We start from the raw sequence: 15398 nt of genomic DNA on the forward strand, positions 1-15398 counted from the left end.
ACCACAGAGTCCGGCCTGCCTTCATTTTATTTAGTATAAGCACTCTTCCATCCTACTGTTCACTTGATTGAATATTTTCTTTGGATTTGTTCCATGGTTGTACCATAAATATACATATTATTTCTCCAAATGTATTATAACCTGGAAAAGAGAATGCTTAATGTCCTTATTTGTGTTTCCTAATATGTTTATTGTTTGATAATTTATGGTGATCACTAAATTAACCTCCCTGGGGAGAGGTAGCTGGCAAAAATTCAGTTAGATATTATTGTTAAGTTAATATGTGAAAGTTGTTTGTCCCACAGATTCTTAGCTAGGGAAACAATTGGATATGTTTTGTTTGTTAGGTGAGAGTTTTCTTCATGATTTGGGGAGTTAACATACATGTTTTGCCATTGCTATTTTTATTTATTTATTTTATTTTATTTTATTTTATATATTTATTTTTTGAGATGGAATCTCGCTCTGTCACCCAGGCTGGAGTTCAGTGGCGCAATCTTGGCTCACTGCAAGCTCCACCTCCCGGGTTCATGTCATTCTCCTGCCTCAGCCTCCCGAGTAGCTGGGACTACAGGCGCCCACCACCACGCCTGGCTGATTTTTTTGTATTTTTAATAGAGACAGGATTTCACCGTGTTAGCCAGGATGGTCTCGATCTCCTGACCTCATGATCCGCCCATCTTGGCCTCCCAAAGTGTTGGGATTACAGGCGTGAGCCACTTGCCATTGCTATTTTTCCGATTAACTGTAATCCCCTTCCGTAGCTAAAAACACTACATTAGACCATTAAAGTAAATTTGGGTAAAATTGGGGAGGAAGATTAATCTCACAATCTGGTATGGTATCTTAATGAAAAAGTTGCTGAATTTCTTTAGGTCATGCTTCTCGATATTTTTTGTGGCAGAAAAGTTTATCTGGGGGTGGTTTGTATATTGCATAAATAATGTGATATTATTTCAAAACTAAGAGAATTTGAAAGTCTGTTCTTTTCATCCTCAGAACAATTGTTTGACCAGACCCAACATCTACCTCATTCCAGACATTGATCTGAAGTTGGCTAACAAATTGAAAGATATCATCAAACGACATCAGGTAATAGACACAATCACTTCAGATAATAATAGACACGATCACTTCATTTTGTAGTTGTAAGCCTCTAATAAATGTCAGCCATAGTGATGTTTTGGATTTCTTGATATATTTGCATCAAAAGAAATTTTTTTCTTGAGTTTTTTTTTTTTTTCTTTTTAGAAATGAGGTGTCACTTTGTTGCCCAGGCTGGAGTGCAGTGGCACTATCCTAGCATCCTTGCACACTGTAGCTTTGGACTCCTGGGCTCAAGAGATCTTCCAGTTTTTTTGTTGTTGTTGAGAGAGTTTCACGCTGTCGCCCAGGCTGGAGTGCAGCGGTGCGATCCCGGTTCATTGCATCCTCTGCCTCCGAGGTTCAAGCGATTCTCGTGCCTCAGCCTCTGAAATTGCTGGGACTACAGGTGTGTGCCACCACACCCGGCTAATTATATTTTTTGTAGAGGTGGTTTTTTGCCATGTTGGTGAGCCTGGTCTTGAACTTCTGACCTCAAGTGATCTCCTCACCTCAACCTCCCAAAGTGCTGGGATTACAGGCATGAGCCACTGTGCCCGGCCACGATGGTTTCTCACTATGTTCCCAGACTGATCTTGAATTCCTGACTTCAAGTCATCCTCCAGCCTCGCCCTCCCAAAGTATTAGGATTGATTATAGGTGTGAGTCACCATACCTGGGCTCTTTTTTTTTTTTTTTTTTTTTTTTTTTTGAGATGGAGTCTTGCTCTGTTGCCCAGGATGGAGTGCAGTGGCACAGTCTCGGCTCACTGCAAGCTCCGCCTCCCAGGTTCACGCCATTCTCCTGCCTCAGCCTCTCCGAGTAGCTGGGACTACAGGCACCCACCACCACGCCCGGCTGATTTTTTTGTATTTTTAGTAGAGACGGAGTTTCACCGTGGTCTCGATCTCCTGACCTCGTGATCCGCCCGCCTTGGCCTCCCAAAGTGCTGGGATTACAAGTGTGAGCCACTGCGCCTGGCCCCTGGCCTCTTTTTGAGTTCTTAAAGTACCAGTGTTTTTTTCTCTCCACTCATCTTTAGCTTTTAGCCTAGATAAAGTCATTGACTTAATAAATGTCAGTGACTTAAAAATAAAAGTCAATGACTTAATAAAGTCATTGGTATGGAGTCATTAGTCTTATTATAAAGTGTGCTTACATAGACCTAAGGAAACCAATGTATTCTGTATCACAGAACTCTATATCACAGAGATTATAAAGGCAAATAGAGTTGGTAACATAATTGTTGGTAAGAAGGAATGAAATATTACTTTCAAGTAATCCCGTCTCCACTAACCCCCCATTTTATGTATTCTGTTACATATATGATTTTAAAAAAACAGTTGAAGGCTGGGCGTGGTGGCTCACGCCTGTAATCCCAGCACTTTGAGAGGCCAAAGCAGGTGGATCACGAGGTCAAGAGATGGAGACCATCCTGGCCAACATGGTGAAACCCTGTCTCTACTAAAAATACAAAATTAGCTGGGCATGGTGGCACGCCACTGTAGTCCCAGCTACTGGGGAGGCTGAGTCAGGAGAATCACTTGAACCCAGGAAGCGGAGGTTGCAGTGAGCTGAGATGTCGCCACTGTACTCCTGGTGACAGAGTGAGACTCCATCTCAGAAAAATTCTGCCCCCTCAAGCTTACTTTGTCTTGATACACGTGTACTAGTACTGTCTTCTGACATCTTAGCCGCCTTCTTCTGACTTCATTTTAGGCTGAGACTTTGGGTATTTACTACATGTAAGTTTATGATTACACATGACTAAACTGTAATTAAGCCCATCACATAGTAAGCTAGCTGAGGAGACTTATGTAGAAGATAATTTTCTGAAACATTCTTTGTGTGACTGAGTTTTATGGATCCTTAGAATTGGTTGAGAAACCTCATGAAATGTCTTTTTTTCCTGCTGCAAAAGAGATTACCAATTGAATTATGTTTTATCATTTAGTAAAATATCTTGCATGTTCTGAAAGTTAATGTTTCTAATACTGTGTACAATTATAGAGTACATTCTTCCTCTTATGTATGACATCTCTAAGTGTAAGGTGATATAATTACTTTATCATATTGGGCAATCTGAAGTCCAGTTCCCTTTTTTCACTAGTATTATGGCTTTGAACAGATCCCTTAAACCTTTCTCTTTTGGAATATCTTTTTATTGGATTGACTGTCAAATGCAGTTTAAAGTATATGTGGAATGTTACCAGGGCAGAAGTAGAACAAATTAACCTGCTGTTTCTTGCCTTGAAGCTGAAATTACCTACTCTTTTTGCTACCGGGTCATACTGGAAACATTTTATATATTGCCTACAGTTTATGCTGAATATTTAGCTGTTACATATATATACAAACATATATGTGTATATATGTATATACACATATATACAAACATATGTGTATATATGTGTATATACACATATATACAAACATACATGTGTATATATGTATATACATGCACATGTTTATATATGTGTATATATACACACACACATATATATACACACACACTTTTTTTTTTTTTTTTTTTTTTTGGAGACAGGGTCTCGCTCTGTCGCCCAGGCTAGAGTGCAGTGGCGTGATCTCGGCTCACTGCAAGCTCCACCTCCTGGGTTCACGCCATTCTCCTGCCTCAGCCTCCCGAGTAGCTGGGACTACAGGCGCCCGCTACCACACCTGGCTAATTTTTTTGTATTTTTAGTCTTGACCTCGTGATCCGCCTGCCTCGGCCTCCCAAAGTGCTGGGATTACAGGCATGAGCCACTGCACCTGGCCCTTGTGCTGCTAATTTTTGTATTTTTTAGCAGAGACAGGGTTTTACCATATTGGAAAGGCTGGTCTCAAATTCCTGACTTTGTGATCTGCCCGAAGTGCTGAGATTATAGTCATGAGCCACCTTGCCCGGCCTTCTTGTTTTTTTAACAACAGGTGTGCTCCACTACACCTGGCTATTTTATTTTTATTTTTGAAGAGACAGGGTCTTGCCTAGGCTGGTCTCAAGCTCCTGGCCTCAAGAGATTCCCCCTGCCGCCTCAGCCTTCCAAAGTGCTGGGATTACAGGTGTGAGCCACCGCACCTGACTTACTTTTTTAGTAGTATTATAGGTGTTATAGTGATCTGTGATAGGCGCTATTTGATATTATTTTAATTGCTTTGGTTTAGCACAACACCCATAGAAGATGGTGAAGTTAATTGATAAATGTATATGTTCTGACTTCTCCACTGACTGGCCACTTCTCTATCTCTCTACCTCTCGTCTAGCCTGCCTATTCCCTGAGACCCACAAGTATTAAAATTAGGCCAATTAATAACCCTACAATGGCCTCTAGCTGGTCAAGTCAAAGGAAGAGTTGCTTATCTCTCACTTTGAATCAAAAGCTAGTAGTGATTTCGTTCAGTGAGGAAGGCATGACAAAAGCCAAGACAAGCTGAGAACTTGGCTTCTTAAGCCAAGCAGCCAGGTTTTAGTGCAAAGGAACAGTTTTTGAGGGAAATTAAAAGTGGGACTGTAGTGAACATGCAAATGATAGGATGCAAAACATGCTTATTGCTGATACTGAGAAAGTTTCAGTGGTCTGGTTAGGAGATCAAAACAGCCCAACATTTCCTTAAGCTAAATTCTAATCCAGAACAAAGGCCTAACTCTTCGATTCTGTGAAGGCTGAGAGAGGTGAGGAAGCTGCAGAGGAACGTTTGAAGCCAGCAGAGGTTACCTAATGAGGTTTAAGGAAAGAAGCCGTTTTCAGAACATAAAAACGCAAGTTGAAGCAACAAGTGCTAATGTAGAAGCTGCAGCAAGTTATCCAGAAGATTTAGTAAAGATAATTGGTGAAGCTGGCTACACCAAACAGCAGATATTCAATGTAAATGAAATAGTCTTCTATTAAAATAAGATGCTATTTAGGACTGTCATAGTTAGAGAAGTCAATGCCTGGCTTAAAAGCTTCAGCCAGGCTATTTTGGGGCTTAATGCAGTTGGTGACTGTAAGTTGAAGCCAATGGTCGTTTGCCATTCTGACAATAGTAAGGCCCTACAGATTATCCTACATCTACTTTGCCTGTGCTCCATAACAAAACAGTAAAGCCTAGATGACAGCACATCTGTTTACAGTATGGTTTACTGAATACTTTAAGCCCACTGTAGAGACCTCTGCTCAGGAAAAACAATTTCTTTTGAAATATTACTGCTCATTGACAGTCACCTAGTCACCAAAGCCTCTGTTGCAGATGTACAAGGAAATTAATATTATTTCCATGCACAGTAACACAACTTCCATTCTGCAGCCATGTTTTAAGGAGTATTTCGACTTTCAAGTCTTGTTATTTAAGAAGTACATTTTGTTTTTTGTTTTTTTTTTTGAGACGGAGTCTTGCTCTGTCGCCCAGGCTGGAGTGCAGTGGCGCGATCTCGGCTCACTGCAAGCTCTGCCTCCCAGGTTCACGCCATTCTCCTGCCTCAGCCTCCTGAGTAGCTGGGACTATATACGCCCACCACCACGCCCGGCTAATTTTTTGTGTGTTTAGTAGAGACGGGGTTTCACTGTATTAGCCAGGATGGTCTTGATCTCCTGACCTCGTGATCCGCCTGCCTCGGCCTCCCAAAGTGCTGGGATTACAGGCATGAGCCACCGTGCCTGGCCAAGAAATACATTTTGTAAAGATAGAGCTGCTGTAGTTAGTGGTTCTTATGATGGATCTGGGCAAAGTAAATTGAAAATCTTCTGGAACAGATTCATCATTCTAGATGCTACTAGGAACACATGCGATTCATCAGAGGTCGAAGTATCAACAGTAACAGAAGCTTGGAAGACGTGGATTCTGATCCTCATGGTTGACTTTGAGGGGTAAAGACTTTAGTAGAGGAAGTAACTACAGACGTGGTTCAAATAAGAGAACTAGAATTTGAAGTGAAGCCGGAACTCGAATTTGAAGTGAAGCCGTGTGACTGAATTGCCACGATCTCATGACAAAACTTGAACAGATGCAACAGCTGTTTCTTATGGATGAACAAAGTGCTTTCTTGACATGGAATCTACTCCTGGCACAGTTGCTGTTAACATTGTTGAAATGAGAACAAAGGATTTTAAATATTACATAAATTTAGTTGATAAAGCATGCAGCAGGGTTTTGAAAGAAATTCTGCTGTGTGTAAAATGCTGTCAGCATCGCATGCTACAGAGAAATCGTTTCTGAAAGGAGTCAATGTGACAAACTTTACCGTTGACTTATCTTAAGAAATTGCCACAGCCACCTTAACCTTCAGCAACCACCACCCTGATCAGTCAGCTGCCAGCATCATTGAGGCAGTATCTTCCAGCCGCAAAAAGACTGATTTGCTTAAGTCTCAGATGATTGTTGGCATTTTTTTTTTTTTTTTTTTTTTTTTTTTTTTTTTGAGATGGCATTTTGCTCTTGTTGTCCAGGCTGGAGTGCAATGGCGCGATCTTGGCTCGCTGCAACCTCTACCTCCGGGGTTCAAGGGATTCTCCTGCCTCAGCCTCCTGAGTAGCTGGGATTATAGGCGCCTGCCACCACACCCGGCTAATTTTTTGTATTTTTAGTAGACACGCATTTCACCATGTTGGCTAGGCTGGTCTCGAACTTCTGACCTCAGGTGATCCACCTGCCTTGACCTCCCAAAGTGCTGGGATTACAGGCGTGAGCCACTGGGCCCGGCTGTTATTGTTAGCATTTTCTAGCAATAAAATATTTTTAAATTAAGGTATGTACACTGTTTTCTAAAACTGTGTAAACTTAACTTTTGATTTTTGTTTTGAGAGACAGGGTCTCTCTCACTGTATTGCCCAGGCTAAGGTACACTGGCATAATCAGTTCACTGCAACCTTGAACATTTGGGCTCAAATGATCCTCCCACCTCACCTCCTGAGTAGCTGGGACTACAGGCACAAAAGTGCCTGGCTAATTTCTTTTTTAATTTGAGACAAAGTCTCACTGTGTTGCCCAGACTAGTCTTGAACTCCTAGGCTCAAGTGATCCTTTCACCTCAGCCTTCCAAAGTGCTGGGATTACAGGTGTGAGCAGCTGCACCTGGCCTAAATGTAACTTTTTTTTTATTTTTTGTTTTTTTTTGAGACGGAGTCTCACGTTGTCCCCCAAGCTAGTGGTGCCATCTCGGCTCACTGCAAACTCTGCCTCCTGGGCTCAAGTGATTCTTCTGCCTCAGCCTCTGGAATAGCTGAGATTACAGGCATGTGCCACCACGCCCAGCTAATTTTTATATTTTTAATAGAGATGGGGTGTCACCGTGTTGGCCATGCTGGTCTCGAACTCCTGACCTCAAATGATCCACCTGGCTCCCAAATTGCTAGGATTACAGACATGAGCCACCACATCAGGCCATAAATGTAACTTTTATATGCATCAGGAAACTAAATTTGTGCAACTAATTTTGTAATGCTTTATTACAGTGGTCTGAAACTGAACTTGACAATATATCTGTTTTATGCTTGCACGTAGTCCTAGCTTATGGCTCAAGGCCAGGAATGGCATTGATTCACTTGAAGTAATGATGATTTGTGATGACTTTGGAAGTAATTTTAAGAAGTAGTAGTACCTGGCTGAACACAGTGGCTCACACCTGTAATCCCAGAACTTTGGAAGGCCAAGGCAGGCAGCTCACCTAAGGTCAGGAGTTCAAGACCAGCCTGACCAGCATGGTGAAACCCCATCTCTACTAAAAATAGAAAAATTAGCCAGGCGTGCTGGCGGGTGCCTGTAATCCCAGCTACTCGGGAGGCTGAGGCAGGAGAATCGTTTGAACCCAGGAGACGGAGGAGGTTGCAGTGAGCCAAGATTGTGCTGCCACACTCTAGCCTGGGTGACAGAGCAAGACTCCATTTCAGGAAAAAAAATAATTAGTAGTACCCATATTACTGATATGGATACCCAGAGAGAGAGATCTGTAGAGAACTAGCTAATAGGTGCTCGAATTACTTTTTCTATACAGCAGTCTAAACTGTGTAGACAATTTTTTGGTTTATTGTTGTTAATCACTTTTTTTATTTGATCAAAAAGAAGCAAGCCTTTTTAAATAAAGTCTATAAGTAAAACCATGCTTTTAGAATTTGTATGGAATTTGTATCTGGATCTGATAGTTCGTTGCCATGTGCTTTATTTTTGTGGTTTTTGTTCATTTGCTTTCCAGGGTACATTTACGGATGAGAAGTCAAAAGCTTCCCACCACATTTACCCATATTCTTCCTCACAAGACGATGGTAAGTTAGTTTTGCATTGTGAACAGATATGCTCATACATCCTACCAAATGGATTTTATGTCATATCCTTAAAGACTTAAACAGAATAACCAGCTTTTTATTTGTTTTTGTTTTGTTTTGAAGATGGAGTCTGTCGCCCAGGCTGGAGTGCAGTGATGTGATCTCAGCTCACTGCCACCTCCACCTCCCAGGTTCGAGATTCTCCTGACTCAGCCTCCTGAGTAGCTGGGAATATAGGCTCCCACCACCATGCCCAGCTCTAATATTTGTATTTTTAGTAGAGATGGAGTTTCACCATGTTGGCCAGGATGGTTTCGATCTCTTGACCTCGTGATCTGCCCACCTTGGCCTCCCAAAGTGCTGGGTTTACAGGTGTGAGCCATGGTGCCCAGCCAACATTAACTTTCAAAAGATGTAGTAGAAGCTGTGCCTAGAGGAACATTTATTTCTTTATATTAGGAAAGGAGAAAGGTTAGAAATCAGTGGTCCAAACATCTTTCTCAAGAAATTAGAAAAACACCACCAAATTAAACCTAACAAAAAGGAAATAATAAAAGCAAAAATTAATGATGTAGAAAATACACATTAGTGAGATATTCAGCAACGTCACATGGTTCTTAGACTAATAAGGGCCGGACCTGGTGTCTCACGCCTGTAATCCCAGCAGTTTGGGAGACTGAGGTGGATGGATCACTTGAGGTCAGGGGTTTGAGATCAGCCTGACCAAAATGGTGAAACCCCATCTCTACTAAAAATACCAAAAATTAGCCGGGTGTGCTGGCACCCATTTGTAATCCCAGCTACTTGGGAGGCTGAGGCAGGATAATCGCGTGAACTTGGGATGCGGAGGTTGCAGTGAGTCAAGATCTTGCCACTGCACTCCAGCCTGGGTGACAGAAGGAGACTCCATCTCAAAAAAAAAAAAAAAGAAGGACTAATAAGGTGGTTAAATCCGGGTATGGTGATATGTGCCTGTATTCCAGCTCCTCTGGAGGCTGAGGTGGGAGGATCACTTGAGGTCAGGAGTTTGAGGCTGTGGCATGTGATAATTGTGCCTTTGTGTAGCCATTGCACTCCAACCTGGGCAACATAGTGAAATCTCATGTCTTAAAAAACAAGGCCTGGCGCTGTAGCTCAGGCCTGTAATCCCAGCACTCTGGGAGGCCGAGGCGGGTGGATCACCTGAGTCAGGAGTTTGAGACCAGCCTGACCAACATGGCGAAATTTAACCGGGAGTGGTGGCAGGTATCTGTATTCCTAGCTACTCGGGAGGCTGAGGCAGGAGAATCGCTTGAACCTAGGAGGTGGAGGTTGCAGTGAGCTGAGATTGCACCACTGCACTCCAGCTTGGGCAAGAAGAGCAAAACTCTGTCTTACCAAAAAAAAAAAAAAAAAAAAAAAAAAAAAAAAAAAAAAAAAAAAAAAAAAAAAGAAGAAGATACCTATTGGTAAAAGAGGAAAATAGCCAAAACCTAAGTTAAAATAATTAGGTGAATGGATAAACAAATTGTGGTATATACATACAGTGCAATTATTTTTTTTGAGACGGAGTCTTTGCTCTGTCACCCAGGCTAGAGTGCAGTCATGTGATCTCGGCTCACTGCAACCTCTGCCTCCCGAGTTCAAGTGATTCTCCTTCCTCAGCCTCCTGAATAGCTGGGATTACAGGTGCCCACCACCATGTCCTGCTAATTTTTGTATTTTTAGTAGAGATGGGGTTTCACTGTCTTGGCCAGGTCGGTCTCGAACTCCTGACCTCGTGATCCACCTGCCTCAGCCTCCCAAAGTGCTGGGATTATAGGCGTGAGCCACCGCGCCCAGCCAGTTTTTTTAAGACGGAGTCTTGCTGTGTCACCCAGAATGGAGTGTAGTGGCATCATCTTGGCACACTGCAGCCTCCGCCTCCTGGGTTCAAGCGATTCTCCTGCCTCAACCTCCCGAGTAGCTGGGACTACAGGAGTGCACCACCACACCCAGCTAATTTTTTTTGTATTTTTAGTAGAGACAGGGTTTCACTGTGTTGGACAGGCTTGTCTCAAACTCCTGACCTCAAGTGATCCAAACGCCTCAGCCTCCCAAAGTGCTGGGATTAGAGGCGTGAGTCACCACTCCTGGCCCCACACAGTGGAATATTATTCAAACTTGAAAAAAGAAGGAAATTTTAACATGCTAATAACATGGACAAATACCATATGATTCCAATTTTATGAAGTACCCGAAGTAGTGAAATTCACTGATAGTGAATGTAACATGGTTGTTATCAGAGACTAAGAATTTGACCACCTTAGATGAAATCATACAGAATTTGTCCTTTTATGATTAATTTGTTTTGCTTAGTGTAATGTCTTCAAAGTTTATTCATGTTACAGCATGTGCTAGAATTTCCTTTTTAAGCCTGGCTAATGCTCCATCAGGGAGTTGCTGTTCATTGGGTGTAGGGTTTTAGTTTCGTAATGTGCAGAGAGATCTGGAGATTGGACATGCAACACTGGCTGTACCTAACATTACTGAACTGCTGAACTGCTTATAAAATGGTTAAAATGGTAAATTTTATGTTTACCGTCTTAACGGAAAGCAAACAAAACACTAATTAATTGAATAAAGCATTGGCAATAACAATAATGATGATGAAGCAATCCAAATAGAGTTAAACGCTTTAAAAGTGTTCCACCATGTAGAGCTAAATTGTTGTTTCCACTGTTTTCCTGTTTGTTTTCTATATCCATACATGTTGATTGCCTTTCAGCTTCCTGACTGGGCCATGTTCTCTCTTTATTTTTATTTTTTAAATTATTATTAAATATATTAGAGATGGGTGTCTCGCTATATTTCCTAGACTGGTGTTGAACTCCTGGTATCAAGCAGTCCTCCCACCTCAGCCTCCCAAGTAATGTTATTATTTTTTAATAACAGGCTAATTGAGATATAATCCACATACCATAAAATTCACCTTTTTTTGGTTTTGTTTTGTTTTTTGAGGCAGAGTCTCACTTTTTTATCCAGGCTGGAGTGCAGTGGCATGATCTTGGCTCACTGCAGCTTCCGCCTCCCAGGTTCAAGCGATTCTCCTGCCTCAGCCTCCTGAGTAGCTGGGATTACAGGCATCCGCCACGACACCCAGCTAATTTTTGTATTTTTAGTAGAGACGGGGTTTCACCATGTTGGCCAGGCTTGTCTTCAACTCCTGACCTCAGGTGATCCACCCGACCCGGCCTCCCAAAGTGTTGGGATTACAGGCGTGAGTCACTGTGCCTAGCAAAATTCACCATTTAAAAATGCACAGTTGTGCTGGGCCCAGTGGCTCATGCCTGTAATCCCAGCACTTTGGGATGCTGAGGCAAGCGGATCACCTGAGGCCAGGATTTTGAGACCAGCCTGGCCAACATGGTGAAACCCCGTCTCTACTAAAAACACAAAAAAATAGCTGGGCATGGTGGTGGGCACCTGACATTCCAGCTACTTGGGAGGCTGAGGCGGGAGAATTGCTCGAATCCAGGAGGCGGAGGTTGTGGTGAGCCAAGATGGCATCACTGCACTCCAGCCTATACAACAGAGTGAGACGCCATCTCCAAAAACAAATATATAATAATAATAACAATAAAGTGCACAATTGAAAATTTTTTAGTATATTTACAGTTGTGCAGCCATCACTGTTAATTTCAAAATGTTTTCATCACTTTAAAAATAAACCCATACCTGTTAGCAGTCACTTTCCCTTCTCCCACCTTAGTCCTTGACAACCAGCAGTCCACTCTCTTGCTGTATGGATATATTTGTTCAGGACATTTCATAGAAATGAAAGCATAATGACATACGATCTCTTATGTCTCACTCTTTTCATTTAGCATAATATTTTCAAGGTGAATCTGTTTGATATGGTATTCCTTTTTTATTGTGGTAAAAAGCACATAACATTTATCTTAATCATTTTTACGTATACAGTATAGTAGCGTTAAGTATGAACATCTTGCTGTGCAATAGATTTTTTTTTTTGGAGACAGTCTTTTTCTGTTACCTAGGCTGGAGTGCAGTGGTGCGATCATGGCTCCATGTAGCCTTGTCCTCCCACCTCAGCCTCCCAAGTAGCTGGGACTAGTGGTGCACAACACCACACATGGCTAATTTATAAACAATTTTTGTAGAGATATGTTGCCAAGGCTGGTTTCAAACTCCTGGGCTCAAGTGATCCTCCTGCCTTACTTAGCCTCCCAGTGTTATGGGATTACAGGCGTGAGCCACTGTGCACAGTCACGTGCAAGAGATCTTTAGAACTTTTTCATCTGGCAGAACTGATACTCTGTACCCATTAAACATCTCTTTTTCTCTTTCCCCTAGCACAGGGATGTCCAATCTTGGCTTCCCTGGGCCACATTGGAAGAAGAATAATTGTTTTGGGCCACACATAAAATACAGTAGTGCTAGCAATAGTGGATGAACTTAAAACACACACAAAAAAACTCATAATATTCTAAGAAAGCTTGTGTTGGGCTACATTCAAAGCCATCCTTGGCTGCATGTAACCCATGGGTCTTGGGTTGGACAAGCTTGTGCTACTGCTTTTGACTACCATTCTGCTTTCTATTTCTAAAAGTTTGACTACTCTAGATACCTAATATAAGTGGAATCATTTAGTATTTGTATTATTGTGACTGGCCTGTTTTACTAGTACAGTGTCCTTATTGTTCATTCATGTCGTAGCATGTGCCTGTATTCCATTATATTTGTATACCATTTTTTGTGTATTCATACATAGATGGACATACAGGTTGCTTTTGCATTTTGGCTATTGTGAATACTGCTCTAACGAACATGGGTGTGCAAGTATCTCTTCAGCATCCTACTTTCATCCTACTTTCTTTTGGGCATATATCCAGAAGTGGTATTGCTAGATTGTATGGTAATACTGTTTTTAATTGTTTTGAGGACCCTTTCATAGCTGCTACATCATTTTATATACTCATCAACAGTGCACAATGGTTCCAGTTTTTCTGTATTTTTGTTAACACTTGTTATTTTCTGTTTTGTTATAATGGTCATCCTAACAGATAAAAGCTGATATATCATTGTTTTGATTTTCATTGTCCTGATGATTAGTGACATTGAGTATCTTTTCATATGCTTATTGGTCATTTGTATATCATCTTTGGAGAAATACCTACTGAAGTACTTTTTTCGTTTTTATTTTTTATTTTTATTTTTTAATTTTTCGAGACGGAGTTTCACTCTTGTTGCCCAGGCCTAAAGTGCAGTGGTGTGGTCTCGGCTCACTGCAACCTCCACCTCCCAGGTTCAAGCATTTCTGCCACAGCCACTCAAGTAGCTGGGATTACAGGCCCCTGCCACCATGCCCAGCTAATTTTTGTAGTTTTAGTAGAGACAAGGTTTCATCATGTTGGCCAGGCTGGTCTCAAACTACTGACCTCAGGTGATCTGCTGCCTTGACCTCCCAAAGTGCTGGGATTACAGGCGTGAGCCACCACGCCTGGCCTCGTTTTTAAATTGTTTGTTGTTATTGTTCAGTTGTAGGCCTTTTAAAATTTTTTTTTTTTTTTTTTAAGACAGAATTTCGTTCCCGTCACCCAGGCTGGTTGTGGTGAGCCGAGATCGCGCCACTGCACTCCAGCCTGGGCAACAGAGTGAGACTCCGTCTCAAAAAAAAAAAAAAAAACCCAACAAAAAAACCCAATTCTGTTGTTCTAGCTAAGCTAATTTCAATTAATTATTATATTAACTGTTTGATATGCTAATTAACTGTATTTTATATTATACTAATTATTATATTAAGTGTGTATTTTTATTTTCTATGTTCTTGTTGCTCTGGCATTTGATGACCTGGGGAGAGATTGCCCTTTTGAGGGCTAGCTAATTTCTGAAGATAATAACTTCCCTAGGAGCACATCTTTCATATGTAAACCAACCAATCTGAGTATATAGCTGTAACCGTCTCCTTATCTAACTCTCACACACCAAACCAGTATTTCCCCTTTTCTAAATCATTCCAGGGTGAGGTACCAGGCAATTAGAGACAGCCTCTGTGCCCCAGTGTTTCTTGCAAGTATTCAGCCATCCCCACCTTGAATTGTTACTCTGCCCCATGTTAGCTTTTCTATGGAAACCCCAATACAGGCTTTGGCTTAGACTTCCCCTTGTTCCTGTCTTCTACCTCTTGACTATTGTGATGCCTCTGCAGTGGCTCTGCATGGTATGTTCTTTTCCTTCTTTTGGGATATATAAGTAATTCATCTTTCAATGGCATTGGCCTTACTCTTTTGTCATTCAGCCATACTTCTATAAATTAATTCCTGGGTATAAATTTATAATACCTGGGAAGAGAGCAAGTTTACATCTCACACCTTTTGTTGTTTCTGCTATTGGGAAATTTTTCAAAGACAATTCAAAAAATTGTCTTGATAAAAATCAAAAATTTTTTTGGCCAGGCACAGTGGCTCACGCCTGTAATCCCAGCACTTTGGGAGGCCGAGGTGATAGATCACCTGAGGTCAGGAGTTTGAGACGAGCCTGATCAACATGGAGAAACCCCGTCTCTACTAAAAATACAAAAAATTAGTCAGGCATGGTGGCGCATGCCTGTAATCGCAGCTACTTGGGAGGCTGAGGCAGGAGAATCACTTGAACCCGGGAGGCAGAGGTTGCGGTGAGCCGAGATCGCACCATTGCATTCCAACCTGGGCAACAAGAGTGAAACTCCGTCTCAAAAAAAAAAGAAAATCAAAATTTGTATCAAAGTCAGCTGTGGTTAGGAAAGATACCTGTTCTTTTTTTTCATAAAGGTGCATAGTCTTTGACGATGAAATCAGTATTCTGAAAGGCAGCTTTTACTAGTTAGAGCACCACCAAGACACACTTGACAGGACAGGTTAGTTTAGGTAGTTGGGATTTAGAAAGATCCTCTGGCCCCTTCTTTTCTTTTTTCCTCTGCTGTGTTGAGTTACCATGTTAGGGAACAGAGCCTGATTCTGTCATTTTCACCTTTTGTTTTGAGATGGGCACTCACTCTTGCCCAGTCTGAAGTGCAAGAGTGCACTTATTAATAGCTCATTGCAGCCTCAAACTATA

General features: G+C 41.7%; 1 protein-coding gene across 3 annotated transcripts in view; it reads left to right on the forward strand.

The window, feature by feature from the left end:
* The window catches only part of SMARCC1 (SWI/SNF related, matrix associated, actin dependent regulator of chromatin subfamily c member 1), a 198928-nt gene that overhangs the window by 49128 nt on the left and 134402 nt on the right, over positions 1-15398 (forward strand). For all 3 annotated transcript variants that reach the window (XM_030811904.1, XM_030811906.1, XM_030811905.1), the window contains exons 5-6: positions 1000-1092; positions 8252-8321. In XM_030811904.1, the coding sequence (XP_030667764.1) occupies positions 1000-1092; positions 8252-8321 (163 nt within the window). The remainder of the gene's footprint in view (positions 1-999; positions 1093-8251; positions 8322-15398) is intronic.

The sequence above is a fragment of the Nomascus leucogenys genome, chromosome 4 (assembly GCF_006542625.1).
Source record: "Nomascus leucogenys isolate Asia chromosome 4, Asia_NLE_v1, whole genome shotgun sequence".
In the NCBI taxonomy this organism is placed as follows: Eukaryota; Metazoa; Chordata; class Mammalia; order Primates; family Hylobatidae; genus Nomascus; species Nomascus leucogenys.